The following is a 16,542-nucleotide window of genomic DNA, read 5'->3' as shown; positions in this document are numbered from 1 at the left end:
AGGGGGCTTGCCTGGTTTAGACATCTTACAGAACACAGGCTGGGAGCATAGCTGCTTTGGGGGCTGTACCTCCACTCACTGAGCCCCTGATTTCCTGAGCTACCCCTCCCCACATAAAGGGTTAATGGGCCAGTTGTTACTAGTTGTTACTTCCAAACTGGTTAGTTAAGAGCCACTGCCCTGGGCCCACCAAATGCTCCCAGCCCCCAGGTCCCTCCTTCAGGATCCCTGATCTCCCAACAATCCAGCACCTGGAGGGGTACCTCCTGGCCCAGCAGGGAGCCCCCAGCCTCCTAGGCCTGTGCTCCAGCCTGCGTCCACTCCAATCGGTCAGTTTCCAAGGCAAACAAGCTGTTAAATATTCTGAATATCTCCCTGCCCACGTATACATCAGAGAGTGCTGTGTATTCCACAAAAGGGTTGTGTGCTCCACGCTGTTTCTAAAATCAGGGTAAATGGACATTACTTTCTGCTCGGGAGAAACCTGAGGGCCCCCTGGTTGGAAAGATCCCTGCCCCTCCCCCCTCCCCAAGGCTGGAAGAACCTAGGCTCTCTAATGTGGAGGACTTGGGGCCAGGGAGAGGCTCACTTACCCCAGTGGTATGCAGCTTCATCTTGAACTTCTCCAGGTATAGCCACTGCTTGGCCTCGTTGGGATCCAGGTCGTGGTAAAAGTCCCTGGCGGCGTACCCAAAGCTGTGGAATTTCCTCTCGGGAGTCAACAAGATGGTGGTCGGAGTCTTCTGGTTGGACACCCCGGGGTCCCCTCCTTCCCATCGCCTGCCACCAAGGAAAGGCAGAGGTTAAGGGACCTTCTTTCACAATCCCAGTTCAGGCAGCATGGACTTGAGCACCTACTATGTGCAAGACTGTTACAGATGTGCATGCACACAGTAGCTACTGCACACGCACTCTGGTTCAGTGGGTTGAGTAGCAATTGGAGACAGAACTTCAGTTAAAAAAAAAAAAAGAAAGGTGCAGGTGCCAGGTTCTTGCTCAGTAACAAGGTCTGCCTGATCCCCTCACTCAGCATTTACTGAGCATTTGAGGGCCAGGTGCTGATGACAGAGACGAAACATTCATGTCTCTGCCTTCAAACAATTGACAACCTAGCAGGTAATGGTTTTTTTCTTTTTTTGGTTTTTTAATTTCCAACTGCTCAACAGCAGACATAGTGCTGGTTTGAATCTTCTTGGAAACAAAATAGGGTATAAACACATAAACACCTGCCTTATCAGATGGGAATGAGGGATCAGAGATGGCAGAGGCGCCAGCTGTGGGGTGGAGGAAGAACGCAGGGCTCAGGAGAGACTTGAAGGAGTGACAGACAAGTGGGGAAAGGACACTACAGGCTGCTCAGAGGTGGGCAAGCACAGAGCATGTACGGAATATGCTAAGTGACTGAGCAGGTTAAAGAAAGAGTAAGTGGGAAGAGTGACTGTGTAAATGGAAAGTGTGAGAAATGAGATTGCGAGGGTGGTTGGTACCAGGCTGAGGAGAACCCTGAGAGATTTAATCAGGGACTAACGGGGAGCCACTAAAGGTTTTAGAGCAGGGGCATGGCAGAGTCAGAGCTGCTGTTGAGCAGAGAAAACTGTACTAGAGGGAGAGAGACACAGGAAGCCAGGAGGCTGAGGAGGAGGCTCAGGCCTCCTCTGGGAGCAGAAGTGAGAGAGCTCACACAAGGGTAGAGAGCCAACGAAGAAAGAGGAGGGATGAGGTGGGGACAAGCCGTCCAGAGGGTGAATCTAGCCAAATGGCCATGGTGGTGAGCAGGAGCCGAGGCCCCAGAGGTTCAAGCTTGGGAGCCTATGGGGAAGAGTGCGCCTCACAGAAAGCAGGAGCCCTGGCCAAGAAGGAGGCTGGAGGGGGACACGGGGAGCTCCATCTGAACGTGCTGCCACTGAGCTCCCGGGGAGGGGGACTGAAGACGCAAGCCTGAGCTCACGAAGAGATGCAGGCAGGAAACAGACCTGGGCACCTCCATACCGGGGCGACAGCCACAGCGACAAGGTGGCATGAGAGCTCTGACAGGAACAGTCCTGCACATCTGTATGCTGAAGAGGGGCCAGAGAGGGGAGAGGTGGGGACAGACAGACAGGCAGACAAAGAGGCAGATGCAATGAGATTACATCTGGAACTGATGGGAGGGGCAATGAAGCAGGGCAGGAGGTAGGTGAGCCCCAGAGAAGCTTCCTTCCTTCTCTCAGATAGAAAGAAGGAGTAAAGGAAGGAGGGTGGAGAGGGTAGGTGACTCAAGGCTTCGCCCATCCCTGGGGCCATGGCAGAGAAGCCATGCCGCCAAGAGGCCAGGATGCTCTCTGCTCCAGTCCTGCCACTTCACCATGCCACCCCTACAAGCATTCTCTGATAGAGACACAGTACATGAGGGGAACCACACCTCGCTCCCTGGCCCACCTCAGGAGGCGGCTGCACTCCTGGCAGAGTCTACACCTGCTCCCAACACTGCATTCTTAAGCTTCAGTGGGACCATCACGGTCCGGATGGAGAGCCAACCTCCACCTAGATCTGCAGTGCAGATGGGTCTGGAGCCGTCCCTGGCCAGTTTCTCAGTCAACGTCATCAGGATGCAGGCTTCTACTCATGGAGCCAAAGTCCCCGTGGAGACCCCACTGAGACACGGGGAGGGTCACCATCCCAGGCAGACACAGGGTGCCTGGGCCAGGGGTGCACTCCACACACAACCTTTCACAAATGGACATTCCATTACTATGAGCACTGACATGTTCAGTAGGTAAAGAACCTCCTGAGTTTTTCCCCTTCAAATTTCTATTCCTTCATCCCTATTTAAATACAAAAAAATTAAACTTTCTCATTCATAAGTTTGTCAGTCTCTACCATGGTTATGTTGATATATTCTGACTGAACTAAAATTCAGGTAGAACCTCCCTCCAAAATCTCTACAGTCATGAAGAGAACATCTCTGGAGCCCTGAGCTCTGCTGATGCTTTGTGAGGATTCCTCACAAGCAAGTTCAACACTATTTCTGCTTTTCTTTTTTTTCCAATTTTCATTGCATGACTATCTCTTGGAAATAACATTTCTTAAAACTACATAAAAGCTAATAAACATGGATTCTAGCTTTTAACAGTGTGCTCTTCTCCATGCAGGGATTACATCTTGCGGGATGGCAGAGCAGACCCTCACAGCATCTGTCTAGCTCAGCAGAGGCAGAATCCTGGTGGGGACTGAACACCAAGGACTATGCCATCACCAGGGTTCTCCACTAGAACCGGCTTTTCATTATTTCCTGATGAGATGACACCCAGGGGTCTCTGCAGCCTCTTGGGACATCCAGTTTTCCAGAGGAAAGGCAGGGCCTACACCAAGACTGGGGGGGGGGGACCACTTTTATTAAGACTTATGCTTTAAATAGCACTCTATAAAAACGCATAAGAGGGCTGGCCTGGTGGCGTAGTGGTTAAGTTCACACGCTCTGCTTCGGCAGCCTGGTGTTTGCAGGTTCGGATCCCAGGTGCAGACCTAGCACTGCTGGTCAAGCTACGCTGTGGCGGCATCCCACGTGAAATAGAAGAAGATTGGCACAGATGTTAGCTCAGGGCCAAGCTTCCTTATCAAAAGAAAAAAAAAAAAAAAAGCACAAGATCTGGCTCTGAGAGCGATAAGTAAATTGCACAGTTACCAGCTGAAGGAAGTACAAAGCCAATCAGAATGCATCTTCAGAGCCACCCCTGGATTTGGAAATCGGGGTGATAAATCCCTGGCTCCCAAAGCTTTGAGGGGAACAGACTCTGCAGGAAGGCCATGCACGGGGGAACCGGCACTGGTACCAGGATAGACCAGAGTCCTCGCAGACTGTCGATCACCTGTGGATGGGGTGGATGTGAGGGCGAGCTCAGCTGCATGGGGTTGGGCAGGTGCAGAGTATCCCCAGCTCAGAGTGCGTCCCAGGAGACCCAGGGCAACCTCAGGGTGACCCTTTAGGTTCACTTGGCTGAAATCCACCCCACGCCGCTTTTTCTCAGGCATGATGCTTTCTGCTTCTACTGTCATCTCATGACTTGTCTTCACTTGGAAGAACCAGCACCTCCCCTGCTTGCATTTTATTATGTGCTAATAAGCACATGACAGGAAATCTCATTTCGTTTGCACACACATTCTGTGAGGCAGGTACTATCATTATCCCCATTTCACAGATGAGGAAACTGAGGTTTAGAAGGTTCAGCAATTGCCTCAGGTCACATAGTAAGTGGCCAAGCCAGCGCCTGGAAATCCTCCATCACAGATACCCTCTAAATCGGCACCTCTTGCCCAGGCTGCCCGCTGGAATCACCCAGGCCACGTTTCAAACATACTGCCCAGGCCCTTCCCCAGACCAACTAAGTCAGAATAAACCAACACTTTTACAGACCAGGAACCTGAAGCCCAGAGATCAGAAGTGGCTTTCCCAAAGTGGTACCATGCGTTTGGGATGAGCTGGGCCAGACTCCAGGACCCGCCACTCACTTGCTCATTAAACTAATCCCTCCCCTCCCCCAGGCCCACCCCGAAGTCTCCATAGGCACAGTGACTGGCGCCAGCACATGCACCTGCCCACCCACAGCTCTCACCTCATCACGTGGATGCACTCTGGCTCCTTGGTGAAGCTGTAGGCATAGCCACTGGATGTGGTCCCAAAGTCAATGGCCACCACCACGAGAAACGTCTGCTGCTCCGAGACATTCGAGTCGGCATCATTCTGCAGATACACCAAGTGAGGGGAGGTGGTGTGGGTAGCCAAGCCTGGCTTTCAGGAAGACACCCCAGGTGGTTCCACCTTGCCCAGCTGTGAACCCACTGCAGACAGAAGGATATCCCATGTTCTGGCTCAAGTCTGCCACATGGTGAGCCCTAGGGAGAGGGCAGGCTAGCCTCAGCCCCAACTTGAGCGGCTCAGGGAGAAATGGAGGTGCCCCCTACATGGAGGGCCAGGCTGACCTGGGCGACGGCACCCGCCTGCAGCTCACCTACCACTCCCTTGATCAATTGTGCATGAACGTGGCTAATTAGGGAAATTCTACCATCAGGGCCAGAAGCCCAGTGGTTCTCTGACTGACACAATCTTCCCCTCGCTGCCCTCCCCAAGTCCCTGTGCAGACCTCCAGACTTTGCCCAAAACACTCTGCCAGCCGTGCCCTGTGCATCTGCCAGGTGACCACTCCATCTGCTCGGGCATGTCACGCACAGGAGCAGGGCTCGGCATCCGGGAGACCCTGGCCAGTCCTGCCATAACCAGCCAGGTGAGTCCTGTCTCTTCGGGGACCCAGAGCTTCTCCTCATCTGTCAAATGACTGGGTCAGGCCATTCCAAGTTTCTATACCTTTTTTTTTCTTTTTTAAGAGGTATAGACTTTATTTTTGACATCCATAGACCTTCAAATTATAAACCAACAAATACTGGATTTGAAGTGTATTAGTTAGAGCAGGTGTGGAGAACCCCAGCCACCTTGGCCTCTCCTCACACTGCCCCCCAGCCCCACACACCCCAAGGCGACCCTGAACTTCTTACAGGGAACCCTCAGGGTGTAGAGTCTGAAAACCACAGGATCTGGCCGTGGGTGACCAAGACTCCCAGTTTTCCCAGAATTGAGGGAGTTCCAGGTTGCAGGGCTTTTGTGTAAACCCAGACAATTCTGGGAAAACCAGGACCAGCTGGCACCCCTGCCTAGTGATGGTTCCCAAGTCCTCTTCAGTAGGGTCTTCTCTGGGGATCTGAGCAGCTCCTGCAAAGCTGCCCTTTCCTCCAGGTACTTTTCTCGTGTAAGTGCCTTGAACAGCTGCCCCACGATACCCATCTTTTCAGTGCGGGGTGAGGTGGGAGCCAGAGCCCAGTCTCCAGCCCCCTCACTCTCAGGTCCTCTCTCCCAGGCAAGCTGTTGCAAAAGCAATTACACAGCCACAGGCCTTTGGACACGGCAGTTAACTGCAGTCGAAAAGGCGCTGCATTTCACTGGTGCATTTCACGGGTCAGATGTGGCATGCTTCCAGGATGCTCAAGGCTCCGAGCCCTGAATCTTTAAAGGGCTGCTCCTACCCTTCCTGCTCATGGTACCCACTCAGGCCAATGGCTCCAGAAGCACACACAGAAAGCCTTTTCAGGCTCCGAGCGGGGCAGGGACTTGGCTGGGCTCACATGGCTAAAAGCAGAACAATTTAATCTCCACCCATAAACAAGAGGGGCTGCCCAGCAGCCTGTCATGTGACAGCAGACCCAAGAAAGCAAAGGTAATCAGCACACACCCTCCCACACACACATATACATATCTCTTACCACAACATGGGAAGGGGACAGAGGCGTTATTCCTGTGTCCCCTAGACTCCGGGCTGGAGATGAATATGCAGATGTAGGGGCCGTTTCTGAAAGGAAAGACAAAGTACACTCCTCAGAAAGGGTACCGGCTGACCCAGGGGCAGAAAGGAGGGGTGCGGGGCTTCGCTCCCACAGACACTATTGCCTTGGGAAAGCCGGCCAACGCGGTGGGCAAGGCTGAATCCCAGCCTTAAAGGGAGGCTGTCTGCTCCAGCACCCCCTTTAAATTTAGTATTGAAAATTTGACCAGATGAGACATTCCTTTTCTCCCAGTGACCACGAGGCCTCTCACTAGGTCCCGCCCAACTCCCACTCAGCAGAGATGCTGCCCAATCCCCAGATGGCCTCAGCTCCTGGCTCGTACTCTCTGTAGAGCCAGTTCTTAACACAGGCAGCATTATGGACTAGAGGAACCACCAGCCACCTGAGATGATGTGCAAATTTTTGCTTGCACTTTCTTGGTTCCCAAAGATTAAATCAAAGATGAACAACCCCTATAGTAGAAATATAGGACATGAGTGCAACTTCCAGAAAGAAGTTCCTTGCTTAGTGGAAGCATCACCTCCTCCCTCCCTCTGGCATGAGGCCCTGCCAGAACCTGGGGAGCTCATCTCTCTTCATTGATACTGAAAGTTTTTGAGATTCAATAAGAAAAACAGGTAGGTTCGCATTTCTGGACCCCACAGACGGGGTCCCACAACAGACACAAAGCCAAAGTGGAGAAGGACCAACAATAAAGCGGCGTGAACATCATTCTGTTGATTGCTCTGCTGTTCTTTGCAATTATTCGGGCACAGACATTTGTTCTGAAACCATGCAGAGCCGAGTGGCTCTCCCCCGGAATGAGTCCCCAGGGAGAAGTCACACTGTCCCTGGTCAGTGCTGGAAGCTCCACACTGCCCTCCCTGCCCACTGCCCAGGATGGGCAGGGCCAGCAGAGCAGCAGAGCAAGGACTGAGGCTCCCACTGCAGAGATGATGGCCAGACCCCAGGCACCCACAAATACCAGGTGCCATCTGGAGTGCCCTGTAACTACTGATCCATTGAGTACACAGCCTAATACCTGGTAGGACAAAACGGGTAATTTGCTAAAACAATACTTGTGGTCCAGGAAACCCAGAGGGTGTGAGGTGTCTGAGAAAGGCCTGTTTGCTTCTAGGGGGGCACTGGGAGTGGCTCCTTCTGCCTCTGCTGCCAAATCACTTTGGTTAATCCCACGCACTCACTGGTTTTTTTCCTGCTCAGTGAGAATTCAAACAGCATCATTAGAGTGGGTGCCAAACGGGTTGAGGAAATGAAATGAATCATGAAAGAGTGAACACAAAGCTTCAGATCTGCTCAGCCACCTCCCCTCCCTGCAGGCATATGGTCTCTCTCCTCCTGATGAGGCTTGATTCCAATCTTTAGGAGAAAGGTGCAGAAGCAAGTAAGTACAGAGGCAAAAAATCAATTTGCTGGGCAAAGGACTTAAACAGACATTTCTCCAAAGATATAGAAATGGTCAACAAGCACATGAAAAGATGCTCAACATCATCAGTCATTAGAGAAATGCAAATTAAAACCACTATGAGATACTGCTTCAGACCCCCTAGGATAGCTACAATAAAAAAAAAAAAATGGAAGTAACAAATGTTGGCAAGGATGTGCAGAAATTGGAACCCTTTTATATATCCGGTGGGAATGCAAAATGGTACAGCTGCTGTGGAAAACAGATTGGTGGTTCCTCAAAAAGTCAAATATAGAATTACCATATGACACAGTAATCCCACTCCTACACATCTACCCCAAAGAACTGAAAACAAGGATTCAAACAGACACTTGCATGTGCATGTTCATTGAAGCATTATTCACAATAGCCAAAAAGTGGAAACAACCCAAGTTCAGAAGATGTTCCAACAGATGAATGGATAAAGAAAATGTGGTATATCCATACAGTGGAATATTATTCAGCTGTAAAAAGGAGTAAAATTCTTATACATCTACAACACAGAAGAACCTAAAAAAAGTTATGCTAAGTGAAATAAGCTGGACACAAAAGGGCAAATATTATATAATTCCACTTATATGAAATATTTAGAATAGGCAAATTCGTAGAGACAGAAAGTAGATTAGAGGTTAGCAGGGTCTGGGGTGGAGGAGGAATGGAGAATGCAAAGTTTCTGTTCTGGGTGATGAAAAAATTTTGGAAATAGATAGTGGTGATGGTTGCACAACGTGTGAATGTAATTAATGCCACTGATTTGTATACTTAAAAATGGTTAAAATGGCAAATTTTGTTATACAGACTTTTCCACAATAAAAAAAAAATTATTAAAAAATACAACTTGCTCATCTGAGAGGTGAAGCATTTTCCAATTCCTGCTAGTACCCATAGCCCAGTGCTCCCGAGAAGAGAACAGAGACGCAAGCCTGGCTCCTGGACCAGCCAGCTAAACTCCACCTTCTTTGCTAATCTCCCAGCACAAGGGCACCCCCTTCCATAAAAGCAGGGAGAATTCAGCCTCTCCACTAGGGGGCCCCGCTGGATGGTCCTTTCCACCTGTTGGCAAGTCATCTGCCCTGCCCTCAGTGCCTTGGGCAGCCTGCAGAGCAATGCCATCCTGCACTGGGAGCCACCCTCTCTCCACCTGCTACCTGGAAGGCCTGCGGCCATGTGTCCACATTTGCACAGAAGGTCTTGGAAGAAACCAAATGTCTAATTGCCCAGAAAATCTGGTGTTGGCAATTAGCAAACAAGCTATTATCTGCAGACAAACCATCCACCCCGCTGTCTGCTTGGTTCTAATTATCCCATCACTCAGCCCTTCTCAGAGAATGTCCCACGGACTTGCAAAATAGCATGCGCTGGGCCACACACTGAACACATGCCTCTGGCCCCCAGAGGACTCCAGGATACGTGAGGGGAAAAACCAAAGATTTTTCTTGGTTCTCCCTGTTTCTCCCTCACTGTTTGCCTCTGGTTCAGTACAAACTAAATCATTTGACTTGCTGATCACTCAGCCAGGCCTAGAGGCAATTGAACTTCACAGGCTTTCTCCATCAGAAATTAAAATACAGCTGTACTGTGCAATGATTTAAAACTGATCTGCATAGAAGGTATGGAGTAACATTTTTATAGATATGTGCATATCATGCACACCCACATCTATAGCTCTATATAGTCCCAAATCAAAGAGAATTCACCAGTTAATGTGCATCAGTCCAGCACAGGAATATAGAAAGCCTATAGTGACAACTTTGCTCTCAAGCTAATACTTCTTTATTTAACTATTTAGGACATCAAAGTGGTGCTCAAAAATTCTTGAGGACAAGAATATGGAAACGTCTACTTTATCCCCTGAGGGGTGTGGGAAGTTTCTGGAGTGCTAATAGTCTCAACAAGGTTTGAGAGGTTTCATTCAAAAGGAAGTGATTACGAATAAACACACGGGTCAATGGAATATGATCTATTGAGCAATGGATATTTGACATTTACAAGCCAACAGACAACAGGAGAGAGTTGATATATGGCATGTCTATATATAAAAGGTACATGCTGTGTGTCCTGGCTACCAATTATACATAGGCCGTTTTGCACAGTGAGAAATACCAACTGTCCTTACTTGTGCCCTGTCTATGCTTCTCTGTAAAGCCAGTACAATCACATCTGCCCCATGACTATTGCCACTTACGTGACAGTCCAGTTCAGTACACACAGGGTGACTTGGGCACATCGAGAACAGAAGAGAAAGGCAAAGCTAAAAGCCTAACAAGAATAGAGATTTTTAGAGTGCAGGCTTGGAAGAGAGAAAGGAAGCTGATGAAAAGAAAATTGAGACCCGTCTGTGCAGGCAGGGAGAGAGGCTGGTCAAAGCGAGATTAAAGAAAAACGCTTTACCAGGAAATGTGGTCAAGGGCAGAGCCGAGGGATCTGTAAGTTTTAAGAAATACCAACTCTACTGTCCCAACCAGATTAAACAGACACTCGAAGCATCTTCCATTTCAACTACTAAGTTACCATGAAATGCAGTAACACAGAGGGATCTAACGATTTCACATCACAGAATCGGAAAAACACTGAACATGTCAAGAACGCAAACTATCAGCCACAGAACCACGGTTAAGCTGAGGAGGAAGAGATGCTGATGGTTTCTAGTAAACCAACAGAAAATAATCGTCAGGTCTCGCATTTTAAATAATTCAATGTCACTTTTGTACTGTATATTAACTGTGCAATCTTTTTTATTTTAGTGAGTATAAAAATAAGCTGATACAGGTGTTTCTAGGTTCACTCTTAACCTGGGACCCACCCCCTCAACATTCTTCAACCAAGTCACTTTTAAAGTAATTTTTGCAGCAAAGAGAGATATATAAATAAATGAAAATATTTTTGCAGCAAAGTATAGGATATAAATAAGTAAAAGGATGACTCAACCAACAAGCCTCCTGCTCCAGGATGTTTTAGAACCCTAAACCAGGTGGTGGGCAGGATGTAGTGGAACTCGTTAGTTTAATCATCACCACTTGCCTTAGTGGCATAAGAAGTAAAATCTAGGCTTCCTCAGGGTTCCTGCTAAAAAATGTGAGACGTAAAATTCAGACACATTTTTATTTGCTCCTGGCTCTAACGGCTTTAATCAAAGCAGACGTTCTTAAAATAAAAAACGTCCTGATAAGAGAACGGCAAAGCCAGTCATAATTCATGGACTTTCGTGTTGCTGTGCTCTGCTGGAGACATTAGTCAGCAAATAGCCGTGAGCAGAATCGTAGACTTTCTGAGATACATAAAATCGATCCTGCTCCATAAATACAATGTTTTTAAAGATGAAGACAGAACCATTAGGCTGACTTCATTCTACAAGGCTCCAGGCTCCTGTGAAATGACAGGTGGTCTCAACAATGGTGACTCCCCAGATTTTCCAAATAGGCCTGCTTGCTAGCTTTCAGATTTATGTATCTATCAAATAAATGCTCAATTTCAAAAGGATTTTTAAGGCCTGGTCCTTATGATTTAAAAAATGCAATATATATTTTCATTCCTTTTCTCCTGAAGGCTGTGAGATGACGGGTATTTGCTGACAACTGCCTAAGAAAAGGCTATTTGAAAAAAGTCCTCTCTCCTTATATGCCCTGCCTGCAGGGCCATCTTTGAAAACTGTCAGCTCAAGGTCATGTGTAGGTTACTGGCAAGTATCTTCTAAGAAGGAAAATAAAAAATTTTTATTACCCTATAACAGGCTGCACGGCTAGGGGAACTAATGCATTATTACCGTAAGCTGAACTTCCATTTCAGTAAATAATTTACGGGTTTTTTTAATCACCGTGGTTGATGTCCAGAGTAAATGGAAATTTTATTGGCATGAACGGGGAGACCCTTCTGGCTACAAAGAACACTGAGTGTAAAATAGCTGCTCTCCAAATGCTAAATAATAATTATGGAAATAAGCATTTACAGCGGCAGAAACCACAGCACCAGGCACAGGCTGAAAGTAGGGGGCTGCACCGGGTCCATCCTGACACTGGGCAGCATCTTCCAGTTCCCCCCTCTGGATGGTTTAGGAGATAAGACGCCTCAGTGAGAGAGAAGTGGAGCAGACCTTGAGTGAGGGCGGTTCGTATTCTCTCTCTTAACCACAAGTTCACATGCACATGCGTTTCCAGGCAACTGTCGGGAGAAGCAAGTAAGTGCTTTCTAGACCAACAGTTCTTCCTACTAAATTTCATGAATTACATTCAGGAACCTTGAAGCCCCTGCCTACCTGCACCCAGCATTGGGAGGGTCTCCACCAGATCACCCCCATAAACAGTATCAAGATAGTTCTGTCTACCTGGCTTCTGGGCTCATCTGGACAGAACCATGTCTTACTTCATCTCTTCTTCCTCAGTTCCTGACATGTCACAAGCACTCAATGAATGTTGGGTGGACGGATAGATGGACATATGGAAGGTTGGATGGATGGATGGATGGATAAGGATGGATAGATGGGTGGGTGGGTGAATGGATGGATGTTTCTATGTGTGCCCAAAAGTGGACTCAGTGACTATTCACAGATTTGGAGGGCCACTGAGGTCTTTCTCAACTGAGGCATCAACCCCTCTGAGTTGGGATATTAATAATACACATGCTGAACTACCTTCAACAGTATGGAATCAGCTCTCAAATCACCCAGACCTCCCCTTTTGTCAGTGTGACCACGATGGCTCCTGCATGCGAGATTTCATGGACTCCTCCCTGCCTTCTCATTGCATTCCCAAGCCCTCTCATTCCTGTGAGAGATTCTTAGCATCTCTCACATTAACCCCTTCCCCTGCAACCTCACCACCACAACCTTGGTCTAGATCCTGCAGACCCTTTCCAGGGCTCTCGCACAGCCTCTCTCAGTCTCCCTGCTCTGGGCCTGCCCTCTCCAAGTCATGCTGCCCTGCAGTCAGACCCATCTGGCCAAACTGAGATCTGCTCATATTGCTTGACCATGCCAGGGCCTTCGATTTCCATCTCCCACAGATGACACCTAGCATACTGCTGCACCCGGACCCTTTGAAGTCCACCTTGTCTCCCTCTGCCGCCACATCTCTTTCCCATTGCCCCCCATCCTTGGCCACACCAAACTTTTTCACAGACCCCTGGAACATCTGTGCTTGATCCAGCCTTCAGGCCTTTGCACATACTGTTTTCCTGCCTGGAGTGCATGTCACATCTGCAGCAGGCAAATTCTGCCTCATCCTCCAGGTACCCCCCCCTCCAAAAGTCAGCCCCCTTTGTTTGCAGGAGAGCCTCCTCTATGCTTTCCGGTACAGAGGAGAGAGGTACAAAGGAGAGAGGAACGTGTTCATTGGCACCTGGGGATCTACTGGCAAAACCCAGACAGCGGAAACGCTAAAGGATAAGAGCTGGGTTTCTCCAAGAAATAAATTACAAGGGAAGTATAGAGGAAAGAAGGAGAGGAAACTATAGATCAGAGATTCTCACACTTTGATGTGCATTAGAATCACGTGGAGCACTAGTTAAACCAGATTCCTGGTCCTACCCCTGAAGTTTCTACTCCAACAAGTCTGGGAGAATTTGCATTTCTAATGAGTTCTCAGGCCACCCTGACCTCCCCAGTGACAGAGTGCTATAGCCTAAAAGACACTTAAAAGACACAGCAGGGGCCAGCCCCGTGGCCATGTGGTTAAGTTTGCACGCTCTGCTTCAGTGGCCCAGGGTTCCGCTGGTTCGGATCCTGGGTGCGGACATGGCATTGCTCATTAGGCCACGTTGAGGCAGCATCCCACATACTACAACTAGAAGGACCCACAACTAAAATATACAACTATGTACTTGGGGAATTTGGGGAGAAAAAGCAGAAGAAAAAAAAAGACAGCAACTCCTCATTGCGATGCATGGACCTTTATTGGATCAAGATTCAAGTGAACAGAAAAATTTACAACTTTTAGGAGACAATTGGAAATGTAAACACTGGCCAAAAAGGATAACATGAAGGACTTCGTGTTAATGGTGTAGTTATGTCATACATTCTGAAATGTTTACAGATGAAACAACATGATGTCTGGGATTTGCATCAAAATAATACAAGGGAGGGGCAGAGATTAAACAAGAGTGGCCAAAAATTGATAATGATTGAAACTGACGACAGGTTCACAGAGGTTCAATACATTATTTGCTCTACTTTTATATATGCTTTAAAATTTCCCTAATAAAAGAGTTGTTGTTTTAACGTACCAGTTACACATCCATCTTCCTAGCTCCAGGAGGACAAGACAATATTTTTCTTAGGCTGTGTATCGATCAGAGCACCTGGCCCATACATGGCAAGTGTTCCAGATACATCTGTCTAACAAACAGCCTAGTAAGAATACGCGTTCAGTTAAACCCATAGACACGGATTTGCAGGCTTGGGAGGGTTTCAGACCCGAGTCTCGGGGTGGATGAGGGGCATACGTTCAGCTGGTTTCTCTGGGGCTGAGGCGTTGGGATAGATCTAAGAAGCACTTGAAGGAGTCTCACTTTGGGCAGGCCCCACCCGGTCCCCTTGCAAACAACAAAGCAGACATCCAGCCATCAGCTGAAAGGCTCCCACTCTAAGGGGGGGCTCCAGCCTGGCCTCTGTTACATGGCTCTCCTAGGCTTTGAAACCCCGCTGCAAACCCAGGGTCTCAAAGGAGGCAGGGGGCTGTCCTCCGCCCACTGCTGGGCCCCTCCATGATCTGAGAAAGCAGAGCCCACCCTTGCAGAGAGGCAGGGTCTCTTTAAGGACCAGGACAGGCCCATGTTGCTCTGTCCTTTAGACTCACTGGGCTCCCAAAGCCACATGGGAAGGGCAAGAAGCCTCAGTGAAGGCCTTGGCATCTTCTCAACCCCGTGAGGAATGGCGAGCTGAAATACCAATGTCAGATGTCACCCTGTGACCCTTTGTACTAAAAGAGCAAACTCTGAGGCCTCCAGAAGGGGGGCAGGGGGATCCTGTGGGAGCCCAGGTGCAGGCACAGTGTCCTCCACGGTCAGGCTCCAGCTGGCCTTGGCTTGGGACAGGCAGAGTAGCAGACAGGGCAGCCAGCTTGGGCCACAAGGCCAAGGGGCATGTCTCCTCAGAACCAAGGCAGCTTCAGAACAGGAGCAAAGCCAGAGTCGGTTCTTTGGCTGTTGTTCTGAGAGGAATGTAAGGGAAGCAAAATGGCTCCTGATGATGATGCAGAAGGTGTGGCAGGCAGAGAATGTGGACATTTGGAGCCTCATGAGCTTGGGGAAGCTGCCTCATCTCTCCAGGCACATCGCCTGCCTCTGTGAAGCGGGAATCCATATTCTCAGGGCCTCTCTTATTACATTTCAGTGAACAAAGGAGGTAACGCATGAGAAACCCTCTGAAATAACTAACAGCCCCCGCCTACCATTTGCTGAATTCCTTAATGGGGTCAGATGTTTAAGCTTTTACTTTAGGCTCTTTTGCAAGTTTATCCAAACTCAAATTATTAATTTGAAATTATTATAAATGTACAAACCCAGAAATCTATCAGGAAAGCTATCACAGTTAGCACTCACTGAATGTACATTTCATGCCAAGCTAAGAGCTTTCCAAGTGTGGCTCATGAAATCCTGCTCTATTAGGGGGCTGTAAGGCACTGTTATCATCCCATTCTATGGATGAGAAAAGTAAGGCCTAGAAGGTTAAGAAAGCAGCCCACACTGTCAGGATGCTGCCCAGCTGGATTCAGAGTCTTCAACTCCGTGACTGCACTTCTGGACTATGCCCAATGCGAGATCCCGCACAGGTATCGTTTTTCATGACAGATAAAGCTAGAGAGAGAAGTTAACGTAAATCTCCATTTCACAGATGAGCGAAGGGTGCAGGGGAAGTCAGGCAGTCACAGTGACAGGGCACTCCCAAGCCCCCGCTGGCTGTCTCTGCCTGCAGGCTCAGAAGACCGTGTGGCTGTGCTTCCTCAGAGTCTGAAGCCAAACAGGGCTCAGAGGCGCATTTTAAAAGCCACAATTCTTCAAATCCAAAGACCAGGGTAAGGGAGGGGCTGTTGATAACACAGTAGTTTGAGGTACAAGTTCAGAGTCGGGAAAACTTGGGCTCAAATCCTAGCGTGGCCACTTCTAAGATGCGTGCCCTTGGCTGAGCTACTTAATTTCTCACAGCCTCAGGCTTCTCACTTGGAAAATGGGAGCCAGGGGGGACCATGATGATGGTGATACATTTTAGAGGATTGCTATGAGGAAAAAACGAAATAATACCTGTAAAACCTGGGGCATGGCAAGCACTCAATAAATTATAGATGTCATTTATTATCACCACCACCATCATCATCATCATCACATCGGTCCATCTGCTGTTGAGAAAACGGCCATGTGCTTACACCAGGAGACAGGCAGAGCCCTCCCCACCCCCACCCCGTGCACAAGGTCAGCAAATACATTCCCTTTACATCATGCTTCTCTCAGCTTGTTAATCAAGGTTAAAAGTCCCACCAGACAGAAACTTAGCAAATGGAACCTTCGGGAAAACTCTCAGTGATGGGGAACAGGAGGGCCAGTGTTGCCATGGATGAGGGAGGACCTCTGGCCCTGACTTCATGCTCAGGCCGTCTGCTCACCCCAGGGGCACTTTCAGAATAACCAGGAATTTAGGAAGCCATGTGGCCCTCCTCACCAGGCAATTAAACTGTCCTCTACAATGAAGCACGTTTTAAAAGCAACCAGGTAAATGAAGAATCATCTCCCACTCCAAG

General features: G+C 48.6%; 1 protein-coding gene across 4 annotated transcripts in view; it reads right to left on the bottom strand.

The window, feature by feature from the left end:
* Positions 1 to 16,542, bottom strand: part of HSPA12A (heat shock protein family A (Hsp70) member 12A) — a 168,904-nt gene that overhangs the window by 30,498 nt on the left and 121,864 nt on the right. For all 4 annotated transcript variants that reach the window (XM_008514522.2, XM_070592661.1, XM_070592587.1 and 1 more), the window contains 3 exons: positions 6,292 to 6,377; positions 4,593 to 4,720; positions 594 to 780 (listed from right to left, as the gene is read on the bottom strand). In XM_008514522.2, coding sequence (XP_008512744.1) covers positions 594 to 780; positions 4,593 to 4,720; positions 6,292 to 6,377 — 401 coding nt within the window. The remainder of the gene's footprint in view (positions 1 to 593; positions 781 to 4,592; positions 4,721 to 6,291; positions 6,378 to 16,542) is intronic.

The sequence above is a fragment of the Equus przewalskii genome, chromosome 1, assembly GCF_037783145.1.
Source record: "Equus przewalskii isolate Varuska chromosome 1, EquPr2, whole genome shotgun sequence".
Classification (NCBI taxonomy): Eukaryota; Metazoa; Chordata; class Mammalia; order Perissodactyla; family Equidae; genus Equus; species Equus przewalskii.
Note: the sequence above shows the minus strand (reverse complement) of the source record. Positions and strands in the feature narration are given on the sequence as shown.